The 21,398-nt window shown below is 38.5% G+C and overlaps 1 protein-coding gene across 2 annotated transcripts in view; it reads left to right on the top strand.

The window, feature by feature from the left end:
* WASHC5 (WASH complex subunit 5) overlaps positions 1-21,115 on the top strand; it is a 28,615-nt gene extending 7,500 nt beyond the window's left edge. The window contains exons 7-29 of one of the 2 annotated variants that reach the window (XM_051778526.1): positions 423-575; positions 3,095-3,208; positions 5,220-5,391; positions 6,207-6,334; positions 7,181-7,310; positions 8,398-8,510; positions 9,141-9,307; positions 9,934-10,009; positions 10,637-10,747; positions 10,861-11,001; positions 12,406-12,486; positions 13,138-13,239; positions 13,854-14,033; positions 14,348-14,472; positions 15,006-15,168; positions 15,837-15,939; positions 16,043-16,122; positions 17,626-17,729; positions 18,174-18,303; positions 18,424-18,520; positions 18,908-19,061; positions 19,532-19,619; positions 20,702-21,115. In XM_051778526.1, coding sequence (XP_051634486.1) covers positions 423-575; positions 3,095-3,208; positions 5,220-5,391; positions 6,207-6,334; positions 7,181-7,310; positions 8,398-8,510; positions 9,141-9,307; positions 9,934-10,009; positions 10,637-10,747; positions 10,861-11,001; positions 12,406-12,486; positions 13,138-13,239; positions 13,854-14,033; positions 14,348-14,472; positions 15,006-15,168; positions 15,837-15,939; positions 16,043-16,122; positions 17,626-17,729; positions 18,174-18,303; positions 18,424-18,520; positions 18,908-19,061; positions 19,532-19,619; positions 20,702-20,758 — 2,769 coding nt within the window. In that variant the 3' untranslated portion in view covers positions 20,759-21,115. Of the gene's footprint in view, positions 1-422; positions 576-3,094; positions 3,209-5,219; positions 5,392-6,206; positions 6,335-7,180; positions 7,311-8,397; positions 8,511-9,140; positions 9,308-9,933; positions 10,010-10,636; positions 10,748-10,860; positions 11,002-12,405; positions 12,487-13,137; positions 13,240-13,853; positions 14,034-14,347; positions 14,473-15,005; positions 15,169-15,836; positions 15,940-16,042; positions 16,123-17,625; positions 17,730-18,173; positions 18,304-18,423; positions 18,521-18,907; positions 19,062-19,531; positions 19,620-20,319; positions 20,679-20,701 lie in introns of those variants that run through there. The other variant, XM_051778527.1, reaches the window with a different exon arrangement.
* The last annotated feature ends 283 nt before the right edge of the window (positions 21,116-21,398 follow it).

Below are 21,398 nucleotides of genomic sequence, written 5' to 3'. Positions count from 1 at the left end.
GACCCCCTGGCAGATTAAATTATCTGCATCCTAATCACCTCTTTCTTTGATTAAATTAATCCTTGTTTCTGTCTGAGATGAACTAAACATACTTAGTCCTTGTAAAATACTTATTTCTGGCTCTTCTCCTTTCAAATGATCTTATGCTCTTTGGTTCATTCCTCCTTTGAGTCATTTACTATACTTTTACGTTTCTTACTGTAGCCTGTTAAAGGTAGCAGGCATCTACACAGTCAACTTTTATATTGTGGAAATGTATCTGGTAAATATACTGCATGTGTGTAAGCATGTCCAGTTTACCTAAATATCCTCGTTGCCTCCTAGTGTCTATATGCTGTATTCTTTAATGTGCCCCATAATACTTTCAGGTGGCTTATGTTGCACTGTGTTTTGTTCAGTTTTGTTTTGTTCCCTTTTTCTAGGTTTCAGCATATCCATTGCCAGAACACCGCAGCACCGCCCTGGCTACTCAGGCTGCTATGCTCTATGTGATACTGTATTTTGACCCTTCTATTCTTCACACTCAGCAAGCAAAAATGAGAGAGATAGTGGATAAATACTTTCCAGATAATTGGGTAAAAATTAATTCTGTTTTAAAACTGTTCCCTGGATTTAATGTTATAGGAACAATTTTAATTATTGTTACAGTATGCATTATAGAAAATAGTAATGTCCCAAAACTAGAAAGAATTCTTCTCTGTGAAAGTTTTACTGTGTTCAGAGTGAAGCAGTCTGAGTCAAACATTTTGGATAAGCACAGAAGGCAGTCCTCTGAAAGTATCATTTATCACCTTAAATACTTTAACAACTACACTCTAATACCATCATGATAAAGTGAGTCATAGAAAAATGTGTGCTAGAAAGGATTTTAGGCATCTTTTAGTCCAGCCTCCTTCTCAAACCAGGGCTGACTTCAAAGATAAATCAGGCTGTTCAGGCCTTTTCCAGTTAGTTTTGAAAATATTTAAGGTGAAGACTCTAGGGCCCCTCTGGACACCTGTGTCTGTGCTTAATCACTCTCATGGTGAAGAATTTCTTCAGTCTGTACAACTGGAATTTCCCCTGTTGTAGCTTGTGGCTGTTGCCTCTTGTCTTTTCAGTGCATGTGTCTGAGATGGGTCTGGCTCTGTCTTATTCATAACTTCCCTTTAGGCATTGAGAGACAACAGTCAGGTCCCTTAGTCATCTTTCTTCCAGCTTAAGCAAACCCAGCTCCCATAGCCTCTACCAACATAATGGGCCCCCATAGGTGCCTTAGTGGACTTCTGTTCAATTCATTCCAGTTTGTCCATGTCTGTGTTATACAGAGGAGCCCAAATCTGGACACGTTACTGTGAATGTGACCTCATGAGAGCTGACTGGAGGAAAAGACTCACTTCCCTCAATCTGGTGGCTGCAGTCTGGCTGGCAGGGCCCAGTGTATGATTACTTTTTGCTGTCATAAGGCTACATGTCTCATTCATGTTTGGTTTGTCCACCAAGACACTTAGGTCCTTTTCTGCAGAATTGTTACATAGGCAGCCAGTTCCCAGATTGTGCTGTTGCAAGGCTTTGGGTTTTGTATTTGTCATTACTGAACTTCATGTAGTTTCAGCTGGTGAATTCTATCAGCCTGTCAAGGATGCTCTGGGGGACAGTCTTGCTCTCCAACAAATCATCCCACACTGATGTTACTTGAAAACTTGTTTAAGGATTAATTCCATGCCATTGTCCAAATAACTTAGAGGCCAAAACAGTCACTATGTGTGATTTCATAGACCTTTCCAGATGCAGTGATCAAAATGGAATTACTGCGTCTCAGTATTGAGATTTGGGATTTCCATCCAGAATCCCTAGTCTGCAAAAAACTGCTACTGAAATAGGCTGGCGTGTAAGAATAGGGTCCCTAGGTAGTCTGTATCAAAGGCAGTCAGACTTAAAAAAGAAACTGTACATTAATTTGTCTATTTATGTTTGTTTCAAATTGTATTCTTCTGTACCATAAGTGGAAAAGTGAAGAAAGGAGGGAAGAAACTGCAGCAGGTGGCTATTTTGGTAGATATCAGAACCCCTCCATTTCTGGAAAACTGCAAACTTATTTTTAGAAATGAGGACTTGCCATTGTGAATTTTTGATTATGCCAGCATTTTTATTAACTTGAGTTCACAGTACATACTGATATTGTTAGACAACACCTGTCTTCTTGTGGTCAGATACGGATGAGTTAGCTGCATTGCACAGAATACTTGACTCCTAGGCTGAATTCAAATAGTTAGCAGTTGGAGTGTAGCCTTTCAGGGAACTGTCATCTACAGGAAATAATGAGCTTCACTTCAGCAGTATGAGGAGGATCTTCATATCAGCAGACCGGTGTCCCATTTGCTTCTACTTGACACTGTCAGAAGAGCTCAAAGGTTGGCAGTGTCTCCATCAATGTGATCACTTCTGGATGGAGGAGTATTGGAGCAATAGAGTGACAAAGCTCATAATGCCACAGCTCTGTATATCCTTCATTTGTCAGTAACCCAAGTCTTCCATTTTTAAGCAATTATCTTACAAACACTTGTTAGTCAATCACAATTCTGCATTTGTAATCACTCTTAAACTTGTGCTGGGGTCTGAAATCAGTTCCTCTTTGCTCCTTAAAAATTGCACTGTGTAATAATAATTTCCTTCTGTTTCTGTTACTGTGGAAGATCCCTTGCATTTCAATTTAATCCTTTGGGCATCCTCACAGTAGGATTAATTCAGATGATTTTTCCCTTCCTATCATAGTTGTTTCCCCAGTTTCTTTCGTCAGTCTTCTTTAGAGTGTCATGGAAATGAAAAATAAGTCATAAGTTTATGGGGGGGAAAATAGAGGATCATATATACTGACTGAAAGAACTGTCAGCTTGTTTTCAGAACTAAGCCTCCAATTAACTGTCTGTGCCTCTTATTTCAAAGAAAAGCCTTGATTTCCAGAGGTAGTAGAGCAAAAAGTACAGCTACCAAAACAGTTTAGTTATCTCTTGTTTATATCCACAGCATATCCTTTTCTGTCATACTGCTAAATGAAAACTATGTATTTTTCTTAATATAAATGCAACTTCTTGGTTTCTGCTTCCAATTTTAGGTCATTAGCATTTACATGGGAATCACTGTAAATCTAGCAGAAGCATGGGAACCCTACAAAGCTGCTAAAACTGCCCTCAACTACACACTGGATCTTTCAAATGTCAAAGAGCAGGTACATAAGTCAGAATTGAGTATTTTTTAGCAAGATGCAAGCTGTGTGGGCATCACAGGTATATTCTGTGATGTCAATAATGCATGTGTCTTTTCCTCTTGCAACTCTTTGCACTGCATTCAAGTGCAATACTTTGAGTACATAACTTTGAGCTAAAGACACTTGAAAGTTTCAAAATCTGGTCTTCCTAGCCCTGCTTGTTTCACTTCCTCTTATGTGTTTTGTTTACCCTAAACATTTCAATGTTGTGACTTGACTGAACAGCTGCCAGCACTCGTTGCCATGCTGCTCAGTATTGGGGTGCCCTAAGCTGACTATAGTGTTTGCTCTTGCATAGAGCACAGTTTTGGCAGTCACACATTTATGCTGACAGAGTGAAGCACTCAGTTTTACGTGGGGCCACTTTAGCAATAATGTGGAAAAGCATCTGTTTTAAAAGAATGATACTGAAATGTTGTATGATACAATGCAGTTAAGGGTTTTCTTAAGTGAAATAATTTTTTCCATGCCTGAAAAACAGTGAGTAATATTGTGTTGGCTGATTGTTTGCTTGATCAACTAATCAGTTGACTGATAATAGCTAAATCATAGAATCATGGAATATGTTGAGTTGGAAGGGACCCACAAGGATTATCGAGTCAAACTCCTGACCTTGCACAGGACAACCCAAGAATCAAACCATGACCCTGAGACTATCATCCAAACACTTCTTGAACTCTGTCAGGGTTGGTGCTGGGACCAGTTCCATGTGGAGTCTGCTCCAGTGCTCAGCCACCCTCTGGGAGAAGAACCTTTTCCTGATATCCAAGCTAAACCTCCCTCAATTCAGCTTCATGATATTCCAAGTCCTGTCACTAGTCACAAGAGTGAAGAAATCAGTACTGGCTGCTCCTCCTCCCCTCATAAGGAAGTTGTAACTGCAATGAGGTCTCGCCTCAATCTCCTCTTCTTCGGGCTGAAAAGACCAAGTGCCCTCAGCCGCTCCTCACACAGCTTCCCCTCAAGGCCCTTCACCATCTTCGTTGCCCTCCTATGGACACTCTCCAATAGCTTAATGTTTTTCTTATACTGTGGTGACCAAAACTGCCACAATATTGAAGGTGAGGCCACCCCAGTGCAGAGCAGAGCAGGACAATCCCCTCCTTCGACTTTTCTGTGCTTTCAGACAGTTTCTAGACAGGTGCCTAACATCTTGCAAATAATTCCTTTCTCTTTCCCAGCCTTTATATGGCCCCTTGCAAATTTTAGATGTTCCTCCACAGCTTTCCAGTCATGCTAATTATCCCAAGCCCATTCATCCGAGAACTTAGGACTTGGACTTATTTCATGCTTTTGTAAGTAGTAAGGGATATCATTTGCCATCCTGCCAACTACAGCAATTTGCCATGAATGGGTGTTTTAAAGTCGTTTTAAGAAAGGTATCAGCAAAAACGGGTGTAATATAAAAGCGTCGATAAAGTTGGTTGGCGAGGTTCACTCTACTTACTAAATTATTAAAGCACACTGAGAAGAAACAAACAAAAACCCAAAGTCAATCAATCCAAGCAGAAATAAAACCAAAACTATCTCAGTGGAGGGCCACAGCTCCCATTGTGCATCATGATGCCACCTTCCCCACTCTATGCCCCCGCCAGGACATCAATCACTCCTACTCTGACATTTAATTTATAAAAAGTATTTCCATTCTGTGATAGATTTTTGTTGTTGTTCTTTCCCATTAGGCAATAAAATACTATTACCATTTTTTAGGACTAATTCCTCGAGAGTACATAGGTGAATATAGAAAGTTTACAAGTCTGCATTTTTGAAACATTATGCTTCCTGTGTAGGCTCTTTCCTTTAAAGTTTTTCTTGAATCCTTTGTCATGCAGTTGCAATGTATGATTGCCTACTAGTAATGATGCAATTTTTATAGCACTTTTTTGATCTGTGTGCCGTTTGAGTTCTCGGGAACATCATATATTCCATTTGGGGCAAGGATTCTACTGATGCAAGCTTTGTGTGTTTTAAGGCCAGCAGATACGCTGCAGTCACCGAGCGAGTGCACACGCAGGTGCAGCAGTTTCTCAAGGAGGGCTGTCTAAGGGAAGAGCTGGTGCTGGACAATATTCCCAAGCTGCTGAATTGCCTGCGAGACTGCAATGTAGCCATCCGCTGGCTGATGCTCCACACTGCAGACACAGGTGAGACTTTGTGCTGCACCTGCTGCAGAGCTGTCAGTCCTGCTGTACTGGTGCTTCATGGCAGGTCCTGAGGGGAGTTCAGTGTGTGCTGCTGTTGAAGTCAGCAGTTTCATCTGCTGTTTGCAAATGACTGTTGGTCTTTTGCTAACAGTCTCCTAAAGTCTTGGCTGAAACACCACACGTGCATTTCCTCAGTTCTTGTGAGCCAGACACAGGTATAAAAATTAGTAGAAGTCATTATCCTGATGAACAATAGTCTGCAGAAAAAGTCTGGGAACATCCTCCTGAAAGTTTACCTAGCTCCTAAAGGAAAGCAGTAGCCAACTTCTTAAAATCTTAGTAATTAACAGGTTAAAAACAAGGGAGTTATTCTGTTGAACTGAAGTTCAACTGAATCTGTTGATGTGAGTTTGGGTCTGTAAACTTACCTATTTAGACATCCCCTTGGCTGAATGCTTGTGCTGTCTTTGAGGCTTCTTGGTGTGCGAGAGGACTTCTGTTACACCCCCACACACCTTTTGTGATGGTTTTAGGAATGCTGATCTCTGGACTTCTCAGTCAGGTGGACTAGATTCACATACCTGCAGAAGCCTGAAGAAGTTTTAAGAAGGCTGAAGCACCACAGAAACCTTAATTATATCCTGTTCTAAGGAAGGGTTGTACAAAGGCAGTGACACCCATGTGAATGGAGAGCAAGCGGGGATTTATATATCAGAGCAAAATGCTTTTGCTTTCAAGCTATTAGAATCTCTTTACAAATTGAAAGCTTGGCCAGATTCTGTAACAATGGAGAAATGTTGTCTTTCCATTTTCAGCTTGTGATCCAAATAACAAACGTCTCCGCCAGATAAAGGATCAAATTCTAACAGACTCAAGGTACAATTCCAGGATCCTTTTCCAGCTTCTTCTGGATACAGCTCAATTTGAATTCATTTTGAAAGAGGTAATGTGCTGCTGCCTTTTTCAGCATTTTCCCCTGAATGACAGAACAGAGCAATAGATTCAATAGTGCATTTACTGCACAGTCCACTCACATAAAGAATGACTGTTTTGATTTGTTAATTGTGAGACTCCCATAGAAGATTACAAACTATTATTCCTCAGAAGTAACTTTTGCAGCCTTCTCAATAGTTGGCAGGTTTCATTCTTACCCAGTGTGTTTATATTTACTCGGAATTTTGCATGAACATCCTGACAACAGGCATAATAAAGTGTTGAGGAAGATGTGTGAGCTTTTATCCTGCCATACTTCTCTCTTTCAGGCTTTCTTTAAACAGAGACAAAAGCCTATGTATATTAAGGATAGGCTACTAAGGAAACTCTTAGACTTATGTATGAAATTCTGATGTCTCTGAAAGACTGCTCATTAGTGCTCTGGTACAATCTGGTAGTATATTTAAGAGTATGCTTAACCTCATGTCCATGCTGTTTTGAATTGGCTTTTCCTGCATAGGCTGAGATGACTATGTGAAGTAAAAGTCAACATTGGATGAGAGTCTTATAAAATCTCTAAGCTGAAGAAATTACTGGATATTTTTAAAAGTGACTAAAAATCAAAAAACCTGCATTGTACTGTTTTATAAAATTTAGTGTAACTTCTGTCACTGTATGTCCATTACACTGTCTGTATCTCTTACTTGTTTTTAATTTTGTATTTAATATCCTGTCAAGATCTTGAGGTTATGTAGTAATCACTAAGTCAGTTCCATCTGTTTTCAGTATTTTATTTCATCTATTGTGACATGCCTTCTTGCCAGTTTTGTAAACCAAATGGTTTGTTTTTCAACAGATGTTCAAGCAGATGCTGTCAGAAAAACAAACGAAATGGGAGAACTATAAAAAAGAAGGATCTGAAAGGATGACTGAGCTTGCTGATGTCTTCTCAGGAGTTAAACCTCTTACTAGAGTGGAGAAAAATGGTAACTATTAAAAACTAAACTGTGGGAGAAATACTAATTTTGATTTATATTTGTAAAAGAAAATACATGAGGCTAATACTGATAATAAGAACAATTTTCATGTCCCTCAGCCGCCAAAGAGGTCTCTTACTTGCTGTCTTCTTTAGGTTTTCAGCATATATTCCATGTGTAAGCGATATTTAGGTACCTAATATTTATATGGCCCTATTTTTAAAAGTATTTTTTTTATCCCTTTATTTAGATAGGCCAGCTAAAACTAAAATATGCCAGCTCACTTTTCTGTATATAATGGAGTTCACATTACTGTGTTCTATGTACAAAGGAATGAGAAGATCATGCCCATGAAATATAGGGGTGGTTTAACCTCTCTTCTCATTCTTTCCCTGGCTATAACCTGGACTTCAAGTGTATCAGCATCTTTTCAAACCTTATTTTACTTCTCCTCTACACTTGGTATTCTCCAAGTTCTCCAAGGGCTTAAAATTGAATCTATACTTCTTTCCAAATCCCTTGCTCAGTTTTTTGAAGCATCTTTGTTTTTTTCTCTTGAACTGGTGTAGAAATATGAATTGTAAATCACTTTCTCATTTGTTCAGGAACATGGCATAAAGTGTTCAATGTAAGGGAGACATTTGTGATCAACCCAAAACAACAGAGCTTAGAATACAGGCAATTTTTTCATTTGCTTCCAGTTAAGAGCAGAATTACCTCACTGAAATATTTCCATTTATCTTTTTGATGTTAGCAAACTTGTATCTAAAACACAGAAGCTGCAACAGCCAAGGCAGTTAACACTGTAAAACAGTTAATAAAACAGAAATTTATGTTTTAAAGTACTTTATCATATTTGTAAAGATTTTTTAGTGCCCATTTATGTTGATAGGCTTTTTAATGTTGTATGTAAAATTTACCAAAGTGTTTGCCACTTTACAAGCCTCCATGTTGAAAGACTAGAAATGTACCAGTGAAATTAAAACTTTTAAAATTAATATTCTACATGTATAGCTTGTTTGTTTGTTTTGACTAGCAAGTTCCCTGCTTATCATACATGCAGAGATTTGATTAAATGTTTCTTTTTCCTACATAGAAAATCTTCAGGCTTGGTTCAGAGAAATCTCCAAGCAAATAATGTCTCTAAACTATGATGATTCCACTGCAGCAGGCAGAAAAACTGTGCAGCTAATACAGGCTCTGGAGGAGGTATGGCAGAGACATTTTGAGATAAATGATCTCATCCTGAAACAACAGAATATTTTTACAGATGCACTGACTTCCAGTAGCAGAGATACCAAACAGATCTGAGTTTTAACAATTGTTTAAGTCCATTAGGTCTTTGCAGTTATATATCTACATTAAGCAGAAGTTTCATGTAGACCTTGGGATTGTAAAATAAGAGATATAGTATGAAAAGTAATGCCACCTGGAGCTGAGGGTAAGTAGGATTTTTCGAAGAAATTAATTCAGTATTAAACATTATTTGGCAACATTACTCATTTTTTAGAATTTCTAAAAATAAATTCATTTGAAGCTAGAAAGGGTAATTTGAAAGGCAAAATAAAAGTATCCATAAGTTTTTGTGTACATTTCTTCTACTTCCAGGTTATAGAAGAGTACTCTGTATGATGTTTCACAGTACAGCTCCTTGAGTAACTTTGTGAAATTTATTATTTAATACATTGTAAAACAGGCCAGGATTTGTTAAGTTTCTTACTGCAATAACATCCTGAAGGAACATGTTAATTTTAATGTTTGTATTGCTGTCCTTAAAGATAAATAGAAAACAAAAAAGAGTCCTTTTATGGATTTTGTTTGTTTGTTTTTTAAATTTAGGTCCAAGAGTTTCACCAGCTGGAAAGTAACCTCCAAGTTTGCCAGTTTCTGGCTGACACACGGAAATTTCTGCATCAGATGATCCGAACCATCAACATTAAGGAAGAGGTCTTGATCACCATGCAGATAGTTGGTGATCTTTCTTATGCTTGGCAATTAATTGACAGGTATGTTAGCAGGACCTTTTTCTTCCTGTCAGTCACCATTTGCAAAACTTATGGGAAATAACATGCATAAATATAATTAATACTATAAAATTTCCAATTTAAAAACAGCCTTGAAATCTTGTTCTATGAGTTATTGAGTATATTGAACTCTCATCAGCCTGAATAGGAGATAACAGCCATCCTTGTCATTTTGTTAGCTGCAGGTTAAGTGATAGTGTAACTTTCTACTGTCTATCCTGTTCTAACTATAACAGCTTTGTTAACCTTCTGTCTCCAACCTCTAGTCTAATTAAGTGTTCTCCAAAATACTGGAGGTCATATTTTGACCAAAAACAAACAAGGAAAGACAAATGTTCAAGAGCTCCTTTTCCACGGTGTGATTTTGCTGAGCTGCTACTTCATTACCCTGGTTGTTAACACTCCCTGATGCCCTCTTCTTTTGCTCCACCTACCCCTTTATCACACAGGGTTTTTCTAACCAGTATCTCTTCAAACAAAAATCCTCCTTTAGTGAAGTTCTTTAGTCTGTACCATTTCTGCATTACACTGGTGACATATGATTTAACAGTTGACAATAAGTGTTTCAGAGGAAGAAGCTGATTTGTTTTGTTTGTTTCCTACCCCAGCTTTACGTCCATTATGCAGGAAAGCATAAGAGTCAGTCCATCTATGGTAACTAAACTCAGAGCCACATTCCTAAAGGTAGGTATGAACAATACTGAATGTAATTGAACACTGAAGGTCCATCCAAGAGGTTTGTTAAAAAGCCTTAAGGCTCTAAAATCACAGAATAGTCAAAACTTCCTTTTACTAGCATTTTCTATATCCAGTTTTTTTTAGACAGTATTGAATTAACTCAGGGTTAATTTTAAAGGAAGTACAGCCAAGTTATGCGTGGCTTCTTATGCAACCACTTATATTGCTGCTGTTAGGCAAATAGGTCTCATTGTCCAGGCTCTACTCGTTACAGTTATTTGCTGGAGACATTGGTACAGAGGTGGGATCCTCTGCATATGGATCATTACAAAAGTTATGTTGGCTGTGCCCTTTGTCTGTCATGATGAAGCTCTGGCATCAAATGTAAAACTACAACAAAAATTTCTCATGTGGCTGTTAAGATTAAAAAAAAAAAACAAGAGGAAGGTAACCTTATGAACTGTTGGACTTTTTTGACTTGTAACAATTTATTTTTTTTCTATTGGAAAACCTGGTGTAACAGTGCTCTTTAGGAACAATCTAGTGCTTTGAGTTAAGAGCCTGACCAAGAAAATTCATTATCTACATTACAAAAACAAACACATGAAGTTAAAATACTGACTTTATTTCTAGCTTGCTTCTGCACTTGATTTGCCTCTTCTCCGCATCAATCAAGCAAACAGTCCCGATCTCCTCAGTGTGTCACAGTATTATTCTGGCGAGTTGGTTTCCTATGTAAGAAAGGTAGGTGTTTAAAAGGCATAATTGCCTTGTTCTCTAATTGCTTTTTCTTAATTGAAGATTGCTTTTTAATAAGAGTATACTGACTGTGTTTGTTTCTTCTCTCATTTACAAAGGTTCTACAGATAATTCCAGAAAGCATGTTTACATCTCTTCTCAAAATTATAAAGCTTCAGACTCACGATATTAGTGAAGTGCCTACTCGCCTGGATAAGGACAAGCTACGAGATTATGCTCAGCTTGGACCACGATATGAGGTGCAGTTAAAACAGGGAATTCTGAAAAAGGAAACCTTATAGGTGGCCAACTTCAACCTAATTTTAAATATATATACAGCTCCATAGAGTTATACTTCAACAGTGAAGTTGGATTTGTTGACTAAGAGTTAAAATTGACTAGTGTTATCGTGAGCATACCTTAGGTTTCATGAGAACAGAGGAGTAACTTTTGCACTACTATTTGTAAAAGTTTAAACTTCTGATCTTTTAGAAAAGGGGAGGAAAACTAAAAAAATTTATAAATGAGCATAAAGATATTTTTATTTATTGGAGGGGAGGGAATTCTAAAAACCTAACTCTGAAATGAAGCCCTCCAGATTGGCATGCTTGTTCCGAGAAAAGATCGAAGACTGAATGAGCCAGCAAGGTTGAGCTTTTTGCTGCCCTCAAATGAGAAGAGAGAACGGAGGCACATTGATTTGATCAGATAAAGCTGCTATTGCTCATTTTGTCTATGGGATTTTTGCTGCCCTGTTAACAGTCTGGAAGAGTGAGCAAACCTTATAATTACTTGGTTTTATTTTAAGTAGAGAAAGATGAGATGCAAAAAATTGAGTAGACCAAAGTCTTTCCCTCAAAGAATCTTATGATCAGTTAAGATGCCAGCTTTGCCCAGCAGATTTTGCCAGTGTTCATTTGTTAGGTGTTTTATGCAAAGAAGCTGTGATCTCTGATTAAGCTGATGTTCAGACATGAACACTGGGTTTAGATTCCTCCATTACACTTTGTAAAGTCAGTCTGGTTTTTGTATGGGTAGGAATGGAGGAGGAGGTAGTGTTCAGTAATGGTTTATTTTGAGGAGGAAAAGGGAAAACACCTTATACAACAGCTTTTCACTTTTGATTTCTGTAGAACTGTGGGTCTGAACTGTGTAGTCTCTTCTATATTGTAAATACCTATAAGGCAAAAGACTGGCTTGTCTGTACTCTGAGCATAAGGATACTTTTAATTGTAAAATTTAAGTGAATGTGCTACTGTGTTAGATCAGTGCAAATACTGAAGTGGACTCACTGTGGTAGCAGGCTTTATTATGGAATAACTACTGGGAGCTGTGTCCCTGTCCTTCACAAAGGTACCCTCTAAGAGTTTTGTCCATGACATTTTGTACACATGAGACATAGGTGGTCTTCCCTCCCATAATATTTCTGAATCCTTTGAGAGATACATTCTTTACTACTGGTAACACACCTATATTTATCTAATTAAAAGAAAGGTAATTATTGTACTATAAGTAAGTCCAGAACAAGATGTAAAATTGGAAGTATATCATGCAAATTATTTAAAATAGGAAGCTACCACTGGGAAAGACAGATTTTTTTTTAGAGTAATTATTTAAATCTATCGAATCACTTCAATAAATGGTGTTTTCTCTTTCTATTAAAGGTTGCCAAGCTAACCCATGCGATTTCCATCTTCACTGAAGGAATCCTCATGATGAAAACTACTTTAGTTGGTATCATCAAGGTAATGATCCATTATTCCAGTAGGAAAAAGTCATTTGGTGGCAATTAGCACTTTAGCACAGATTTCTGCAATGTATGAGACCTCAAGGAAAGATAAAAAGAAAAGAAAAGTTTGCATACAGATTTTCAAACAGTGATGCCTAAATTGGCAGCCAGATAAGAACTAAGGTTTAAGGTTGTCGTGAACCCACAGTCCCCGTTATAAATAGATTCATCCACCTTAGTTGGTGATCTTTGGCGGGGGGGGTTCTAACTGGAAAGTTTTTTTGAAGAGCTGTTTCTTCTACTGGTATAAACTGCCCTTCCTACATTAAGCCTACACTGATGCCTCTTTGAGGACCAGAAGCAGGTATTCTTGAAGAAACATACGCTTCTTAATGCATACTGACTTCTTAGAATTATACAACATTCTCAGTGGAGCGTGAACAAAGGTTGGATATGAGAACTGCAAACCTTTGCCATTCAACTTAAATTTTTATTTAGTAGAAGTATATAAATTTTTATTCTTTGGACAAGCTCTGGTGGGAAAGTGCGTCTGTTAGCAAGGCTTTTGTATTCATCAAAAGTGTTTGTAACTTTCTTGGTACAAACTAAATCCATTATATTTTTTATACCTTTGTGACTCTAAGAAAAATATTTTTCTTTTACTTAGGTGGACCCAAAACAGTTACTAGAGGATGGAATAAGGAAGGAGCTGGTAAAAAGGGTGGCCCTGGCTCTTCACAGGGGCCTCATCTTTAATCCTAGAGCCAAGGTGTGTTAGAGCTTGATTTGATTTTAATTTTTTATGTATCTTGGGTGTGCAAGGACCTCTTTTATTATACTGCCTTCTAGAAAATAATTTGTGCTTTTCTGTTCAGATTTCCTTTTCCTAAAAAAGTACACGTTTCAACTTGTACAGATTATTTGGAATACCTTATTTGATGTTCAAATGAGTTTATAAACTGTTAAGAGTATATAGAATTAAAAAACATATTTTTATTCCAAAGCATCCTGTCAATTCAGAATTCACAGTTCTGCCTTTGACTGTCATAACTGATACATATGCCAGGTAAACATAGAAAGGCAGTGGTAAAATAAGGAGTGTGACTCCTGTACAGATTGTCGACACTCCCAGATCAATCATTGGTACCACTAAAGCCAAAAATAAACATTAAAAGCATGAGGAAAAAATATTTAGTACGAATTACTTCAGATATCAAACAAACTTTGATAAATTTCTCAGTGCTTTTCAGCTCTGGATGGAGCATTGTGAAATGCTCTAGAGGTTGTTCTGTCAGGGCATTTAGAAGCCTTTTACATTTTCTTTGAATTCTACCTGTTACAGTTTTGGTTTTATCTTTTTGTTGTTGTTTTGTTTATCCATAGCCAAGTGAACTCATGCCCAAACTGAAAGAAATGGCAGCTACAATGGACGGGTTCCATCGATCATTTGAATATATCCAGGATTACGTCAACATATATGGTTTAAAAATTTGGCAAGAGGAAGTATCTCGTATTATTAACTACAACGTGGAACAGGAGTGCAATAACTTCTTAAGAACAAAGGTGCAGTTCAAACCCAAAACCAACTAAAAAGTTGATAAATGTCTTTCTATTTGGCTGTTAGAGCCTGTGGCAGATGAAGCATATGCACCCATTGTGCACAGTTCATACTGTTGTGACTTCAAATAATGTTCTAACTACTGTGTAAAACATCTGCCCCCACCTTATTTTGAAGTATTTCAGCATCCCCTCTGCATTAGTTGCACATAAGAAGAGGAAAGTACCCCAACCAGAATATTTTAATATCTTTTTGTCATAAGACTCATTCTTGTCTTTGTGTCATTCTGTTGCAAATTACTCTAAAACTTACTTCTCAGATTCAAGACTGGCAAAGCATATACCAGTCTACTCATATTCCTATACCAAAATTCACACCTGTGGATGAATCTGTAACATTTATTGGTCGGCTCTGCAGAGAAATCCTGAGAATCACAGACCCAAAGTAAGTACTGTGTGTCACAAGCTTGTATTGCATCACTATGGATTGTACTGCTCCAATTCCACCATATACAAACCAAATATACAACAAATAGTTTTTCATTAGCTGTCATATGACCCTCTTTGTCCAAAACCATAGTCACCCAGTCCATCCTGTACATTTTAAATATTAGTCAAGAAAATTTGTGATTTTAGCCTAAGAAGGAAAAAAAGCCAGTCAGAGTTTAAGAAGCACTTGGACAAGGTAATGGTCAAGAATCACACATGGTGTAATTCTTGAGGTGTCTTGCACAGGGCCAGAAGTTGGACTTGATGATCCTCATGGTTCGCTTCCCACTGAGTGATTCTGTGAAATGGAAGAGAGAGAAACCAGGGAAGGGTTACAGAACCCTTGTGGAGAGAGGAATAACTAAACATCACCTGAGATACTGGGAGATTCTTTCTCATGTGGCTGATTAGGATAACTCATTGCTCACATTATCACAGGAACTGTCTGCAGCTGATTCTGAAGTAGTTGTTTGTTTATTTTTTCCTCAGAATCACGTGTTACATTGACCAAATGAACACCTGGTATGATATCAAGACTCATCAGGAAGTAACCAATAGTCGTCTCTTCTCAGAGATCCAAGATACTTTGGGTACCTTTGGTCTCAATGGCTTAGACAGGCTGCTGTGTTTCATGATTGTAAAGGAGCTGCAGGTAATTTCTGAACTTCAGTTTCTCAAGGTCACGATCCTTTTATTGTTTAATAACTTCTAGTGAAATTAAAAAATCTCTTAATTACTGAATTGGTAAACTGAAATCCAAAGCATTTGAAAATGGGTGTTCGAACACACAGATAAGAATTTCAGTTACAGATAGAATTATGGAAGCTGGTGCTCTTAAGTAAATGGTGCTGTGTAATGCCAGGTTGTGTGTTACAGGATGCTTTTTGAAAGTGTACACTGTGTGTGTACTTAGAAGTTGATCTCAGGTCAACTTCTATTCTTCTGTCTAGATAACAACAAAGATTAGATGTTTTGGGTCTAGCATGGTATAAGTACGGTGTCAATTCTATGTAGTGACTGTTTCCCTAATACCTCTATGTGAAACCAAGTTTTTTTGTTTCCTGAGGAGAATCCAGTTCTAGCCTGGTTAGAGATTTTCCACAGTGGGTATTACATTTTGATGAGGGAGATCTTCTAATTGTCCTTACATTGATTAACATAACTCCAAAAAGAACAGAGTCTAACTGCAGAATTCCTCAACTCTAGTTCTGTGGAAATAGTCTTTCCCTGCTGTTAAACAATGTGGCTCTTGTGCCATCAAGATTAATCATAGAGTGCATGTGTTAGGATTTTACTTACTTATTTCTTTCTTTTATTTAGAATTTCCTCAGTATGTTTCAGAAAAATATATTGCGTGACAGGGCAGTACAGGATACCTTAAAAGCACTTATGAGTGCTGTCAGTCCCCTTAAAGGAATTATAGGTAAGTGCTTCCTGGTTAAGATGGAAGAAAGCAGTTGTCTTTGGACACTTGCATTCATTGCTCTTATTCTTTTTTTAATGCCTCACCCTTTTGCTTTTCTCAGCAAATTCAAACAAGGTTTATTCTGCAGCAGTTGCAAAAACACAGAAGATCTGGACAGCATATTTAGACTCCATAATGAAGGTAGGTTTATGTAACTTACTCCTACACAGAATTCACTCCAGGCTCTTCGGTTATATTTGGCCCCTCAATTCAGGAAGGACATTGAAGTGCTGGATCAAGTCCAGAGAAAGGGCAACAGAGCTGATAAGGGTCTGGACCACAAGTCCTATGAGGAGCAGCTGAGGGAGTTGGGCTCGTTTAGCCTGGAGAAAAGGAGGCTCAAGGGTGATGTTATCACTGTCTACAGCCACCTGAAAGGAGGTTGTAGCCAGGTGGGGGTCAGTTCTTCTCCCAGGCAACAAGTGACAGAACAAGTGACCCTCCCAGGCTGTGCCAGGGAGGGTCAGGCTGGCCCTTAGGAGGAATTTTTTCACAGAAAGCCTGATTAAAGATTGGAATGGACTGCCCAGGGAGGTGGTAGAGTCTCCATCCCTGGAGGTATTTAAGAAAAGACTGGCACTTGGTACTGTGGTTTAGTTGACATAGCTGTATTCAGCTATAGGTTGGACTTGATGATCTTAGAGGTCTTTTCCAACCTAATTGATTCTGTGATACTTTAATCTGCTTATTTTACAATTTGTATTGTGTTGATTTGGAATTCTGTAGCATCACAAGTGAAGCAGGCCTGGGTCTGCAAGAGCTCCTGAGCTTCATTTGTATGGGCAGCTCACACTCCATAAAGTGCTTCATGAGGAGCATCACTGAGATTCATAAGGAATAGTTCACCAGAAACAGAGTCTGGCACTAGAAATCTGATTTGGGAAGACCAAGTTAGTGTTCAGTATCAGGAGCTCTGAGACTCCCCACAGTGCCTTGTGACCATGATGTGCCCAGGGCTGAAGTTTGGAGCAGTAGCTTTTCCCAGACTTGCCCTGTTCCCACAGAGGGCATTGTACCATGCTGAAGATTCAAACAAACCCTTAACCTGGCTCTTTATTTTGTCTCTGTAATTATACTTTGGGACCAGCATTTTTCAGACTGCTCTGAATGTTTGTTTATGTTACTGGAGGGAAGAGGAAGGGTCAGGGAAGGGGAGGGTTGACTGCCACGAGCCTCTCCAGTGGTTTTTGCCCCTGCCATGCTGATCCTAAGGTTTAGGGAGAAGTGGGGAACAGAGTACAAGCATTTTCACTTACCAATGAAAAACAAGTAACTGGGTTTTTTATACACGTTACCGTTTTTGTGCACTTTTCACATAGCCTGTATTTGCTACCAGGAACTGTGTGTAAATCTCCAGCACTGTGACTCGTCTCTCCTTTGAGTGCCCCACACAGCTGGGGTAGGTCAGATCTGACTGCAGGTGGGCTGAATCAGTGCCTGGTACCAAAATGAGGGAGCAGATCCAACCATGATGTCTGTCTGTGCTTTGGACAGCCCTACAAAGGCTGTTTAGGTGTAATGAGGACTTCATGTAATCTGCTTAACTGCAAATTGCTACTCATTAAGTTTTTCCTTACTTTGACTTTACTCTTCCTTGACTGCCTTCAGTATAACACCCCACCCTTTTTGTGTTTGTTTCGACAGGTTGGTCAGATGCAGATTTTAAGACGACAGATTACCAATGAATTAAATTATTCCTGCAGGTTTGACTCCAAGCATTTGGCTGCTGCTTTGGAAAATCTCAATAAGTAAGGAGCAAAATGTGCTGAAGAGCTGCATGTATCAATGAGATGTAAATGTTATCAGCCCAGCAATCCTTAAAATCTAAATTACAGCAAAACGTGGAGATTGTGTGCATGTTTTTGTTGATGAGTATTTGAATTTTAACCCAACAAAAACATTAAACATAAATAGTATCTGGGCAAGTAATTAGTTTGAACATGTAGCTTCTAATGGCATTTGATTATACCTGGTTTTGAGGTCATATTTAGATGAGAAGAAGGAACAGTGAAAATGTGGGTGCTGATTTGGAAACAAAGCAGATGTTTGTAAAAAGATATTCTGAAAAAGGTATTTTGCTTGTAACAATTTCGTGTCTTTGAAGCTTTTACATTACTATGACATGTGGCATCATGGAAGGTTTATTTGGGGATAATTTCAAAAAATATTTAATAAATCTATTTGCCTTTTAGAGCAATACTGGCCGACATTGAAGCACATTATCAGAACCCATCACTACCTTATCCTAAAGAAGACAACACTCTTTTGTATGAAATCACAGCTTATCTGGAAGCTGCTGGCATTCACAATCCATTAAATAAGGTCAGGCATACATTCTGGTTCTTGGTGCAGTTTTTTTCTATTTTATTGATTATTAACTGAGGGGAAAAAAATAACATGTAAAAGAACTGTGCTGTTCTTTTTTTTTTTATTTCCCCTCAGATCTACATAACAACAAAACGTCTGCCGTACTTTCCCACCGTCAACTTCCTATTCCTCATTTCCCAGTTTCCAAAACTTCAGTACAACAGAAATTTAGGTAATGTATAAGTTGTTGTTTGTCTAAATCTAATGAAATCCTGTGTGAAATTATCTGTAGAGAAGATAGTGAAATTACCTCCGTAGAAAATACACAGTTTCTGACTTTAGTCCATCATGGTGAGACAGTTTTGTTGTAATATTGAAGCCAAATACAATGTAGTAGAAAAGAGAATCCAAATTCCTGAGTTTCTCATTCTGTCCTATGCCTTATTAATATCATTAAGTCATTTGCCATGGAAGACATGCAGTTGTTACATTAGTTTTGAATTTTTATGTGTGGGCAAGCAAAAGGGGAAACACAGCAAAAAATAATGAAGAGTATGTTATGCTGTAAGAATATGTTCTGTTTTATAAATGTGTATTTTTGTGGGTTCTTTCTGTGCAGGAGTGGTGTGCAAGCGGCCAGCTGATCAAATTGACTGGCTTCCTCTGGTTCTGGGGCTCCTTACCCTGTTGAAACAGTTTCACTCAAGATACACAGAACAATTTTTGGCTCTGATCGGTCAGTTTATTCGTTCAACAATGGAACAGTGCACAAGGTATCCATGTTTTACTTTTTACCTAAGTATCACCTCTGTGAAGAGAGTTTCAGTAGTATTATCACTGCTTTTGCAGTATTTTTTTTTTCTAGCAGAGTACAGTTGACATCTGCAGCCTTTCAGTACTTGAAGGGAGCTTATAAAGAAGATGGAGGGGGGTCTTTTTACATGCACAGGGAATGACAGGACAAGGGGGAATGGTTTTAAACTAAAAGAGGGGAGTTTTAGATTAGATGTTAGGAGGAAATGCTTTCCCGTGAAGGTGGTGAGGCACTGGAACAGGTTACCCAGAGAAGTTGTGGATGCCTCATCCCAGGAAGTGTTCAAGGCCTGGTTGGATGGGACTCTGACCAGCCTGGTCTAGTGGAAGGTGTCCCCTAGTGGTAAGGGAGGCTGGCATTTTCAGGTAATTTTATCCAAATAACTGCTCAATTAGTAAGAATGTGATCTCCACGGTCGTTTAATTTTAGCCAGAAGATTCCAGAAATGCCTGCTGATGTAGTGGGTGCCCTCATGTTCCTGGAAGATTACATTCGCTACACAAAGTTACCAAGAAAGGTAAGAAAGAATTCCATGTCTCTAAATATGCCCCCAAAATACCCCAGCCATTTGCCCTGGAAACAAGAGCAGGGAATGTGTGGTCCCACTCCACTACAGCCAATGAGGGGATCTGGCCAGGGAGAGGGCTCCCCACACCTTCCAGTTTTACTGCACTGGAGTGGCATAACAAGTAACAGGTCAGGGCCCTGCTGATGCAGAAGCAGCCCTGATTCGTAGAGATCAGTCCCGTTACCACAGGAATAAATAGATGAGTATTAATAAACACAGGATTTCAGCTTTGTGCAGTTTTAAAACAAGTCTGTTTAAATTAAACTTCAGTGTACATTGCTGGGGGCTGTTGGGAGGAAGAAAAATGGAATTTCCAAGATATTGCCAAGTAATGGTAAACTTAGCGGTATTCTAAAGACAGGGCAAAAAGCTAATTAGCAGGTCTGAATTTTGATGAAACACTATATCCAGCCTTTTTTTGACTTCCTCCGGAAGCCTGACTTCCCAAGCAGCTTCCCTATCTCTTATGTAAGAGAAGTTTCTTATACAAGTTCTTTTAGAACTTCTCTTATACAAGAGAAGTTCTAAAAGTCTGGACTTGTAGAGAGACTTTATTTCAGGGTTAAATGCAACTTAACTATGTTAGATGATGATTAATTTTTTTTATGTGGTATTAAAAATAAGTCATAATCCCATTTGCTGTATATAGGCTGTACTTCAGGTGTTATTGAATAAGCCATTTCCCAGCTAATACTCACAATGAAGAGAGTGAGATTCTTCCAGTCTCTACTTCCCAGCCCACAGTCAGTGTAGTAGGTCAGTCTGATGTTGCTGGTGCCTGTCCAGCTCCCACTCCAGCCTGGTGCTGTGTGGAGACAGCAGAGAGGGTGGCAGCATTCCTCCAGTCTTACACAGTACCTGTGGTTCATCAGAGGATGTGCTGTTTCTTCCTTGCTTTGTTCACCAAGCACATCCTAACACCGAGGTGGCTCAGGTCAGTATTGTGTGTGCTTGAATCATAGATTAGATGTGCTTGTTAATGGATGAAAGGATAATGCAAATGCCTTACTGTGTCTTCCTGTATCCCTCAGGTTGTTGAAGCACACGTGCCAAGCTTCATTTTTGATGAATTCAGAACTGTTCTATGAATATGGAGAAGGACTAAGTCATTCCCCCAAAACCCAAAGTGAGGAGTTGAGGCCTGGGCACGAGACAAGTACAGCTGTTCAGAACTGTGTCTTTTCTGTGCTTTAAGGCAGTGCCTGCAGCTGTCTCTATGAAATGTAACCATCAGCACTACATAACCCTTGGTTGAATCTTGGCATCATACGCAGTGTGTATCTCCTCCAAACAGTTGTACATTTTGTACTGTGCATTATAAATGCTGCATGCAATTGTTTACATATAAATCATTTAGGTTTTTTGTTCTGAAGAATTATTTGTGGAAGTTTGATTTTTATATCAGAAATGAACGATGAAATTGAAAATAAAGGTGTTGGATAGTTTGCCAGGACTGATGAATCCAAAGTGTCAATTTTTGTTTTAAAAGAACCACGGGTGAGAATGCATATACAGTGAAAAGAGGTTTGATGTCTGCCTATGTACTACAAACAGTTAATTTTCTTCTTTAGAGACAGAAAAATAATTAAATATCCATAGCTGAAAAGTCCTGTCAGGCTACTTAAAGGCGCAAATATTAGTGCAACTGTGACGTGACAAATGTGGACAAGGTGTTTATTCACATAAGTTTCAGTCTTGGTATGTGTGATATCCCACCCTTAAGGGAAA

Source organism: Manacus candei, unplaced genomic scaffold, assembly GCF_025592945.1.
Source record: "Manacus candei isolate 608988 ecotype Guabito, Panama unplaced genomic scaffold, ASM2559294v1 h1tg000013l, whole genome shotgun sequence".
NCBI lineage: Eukaryota > Metazoa > Chordata > Aves > Passeriformes > Pipridae > Manacus > Manacus candei.
Note: the sequence above shows the minus strand (reverse complement) of the source record. Positions and strands in the feature narration are given on the sequence as shown.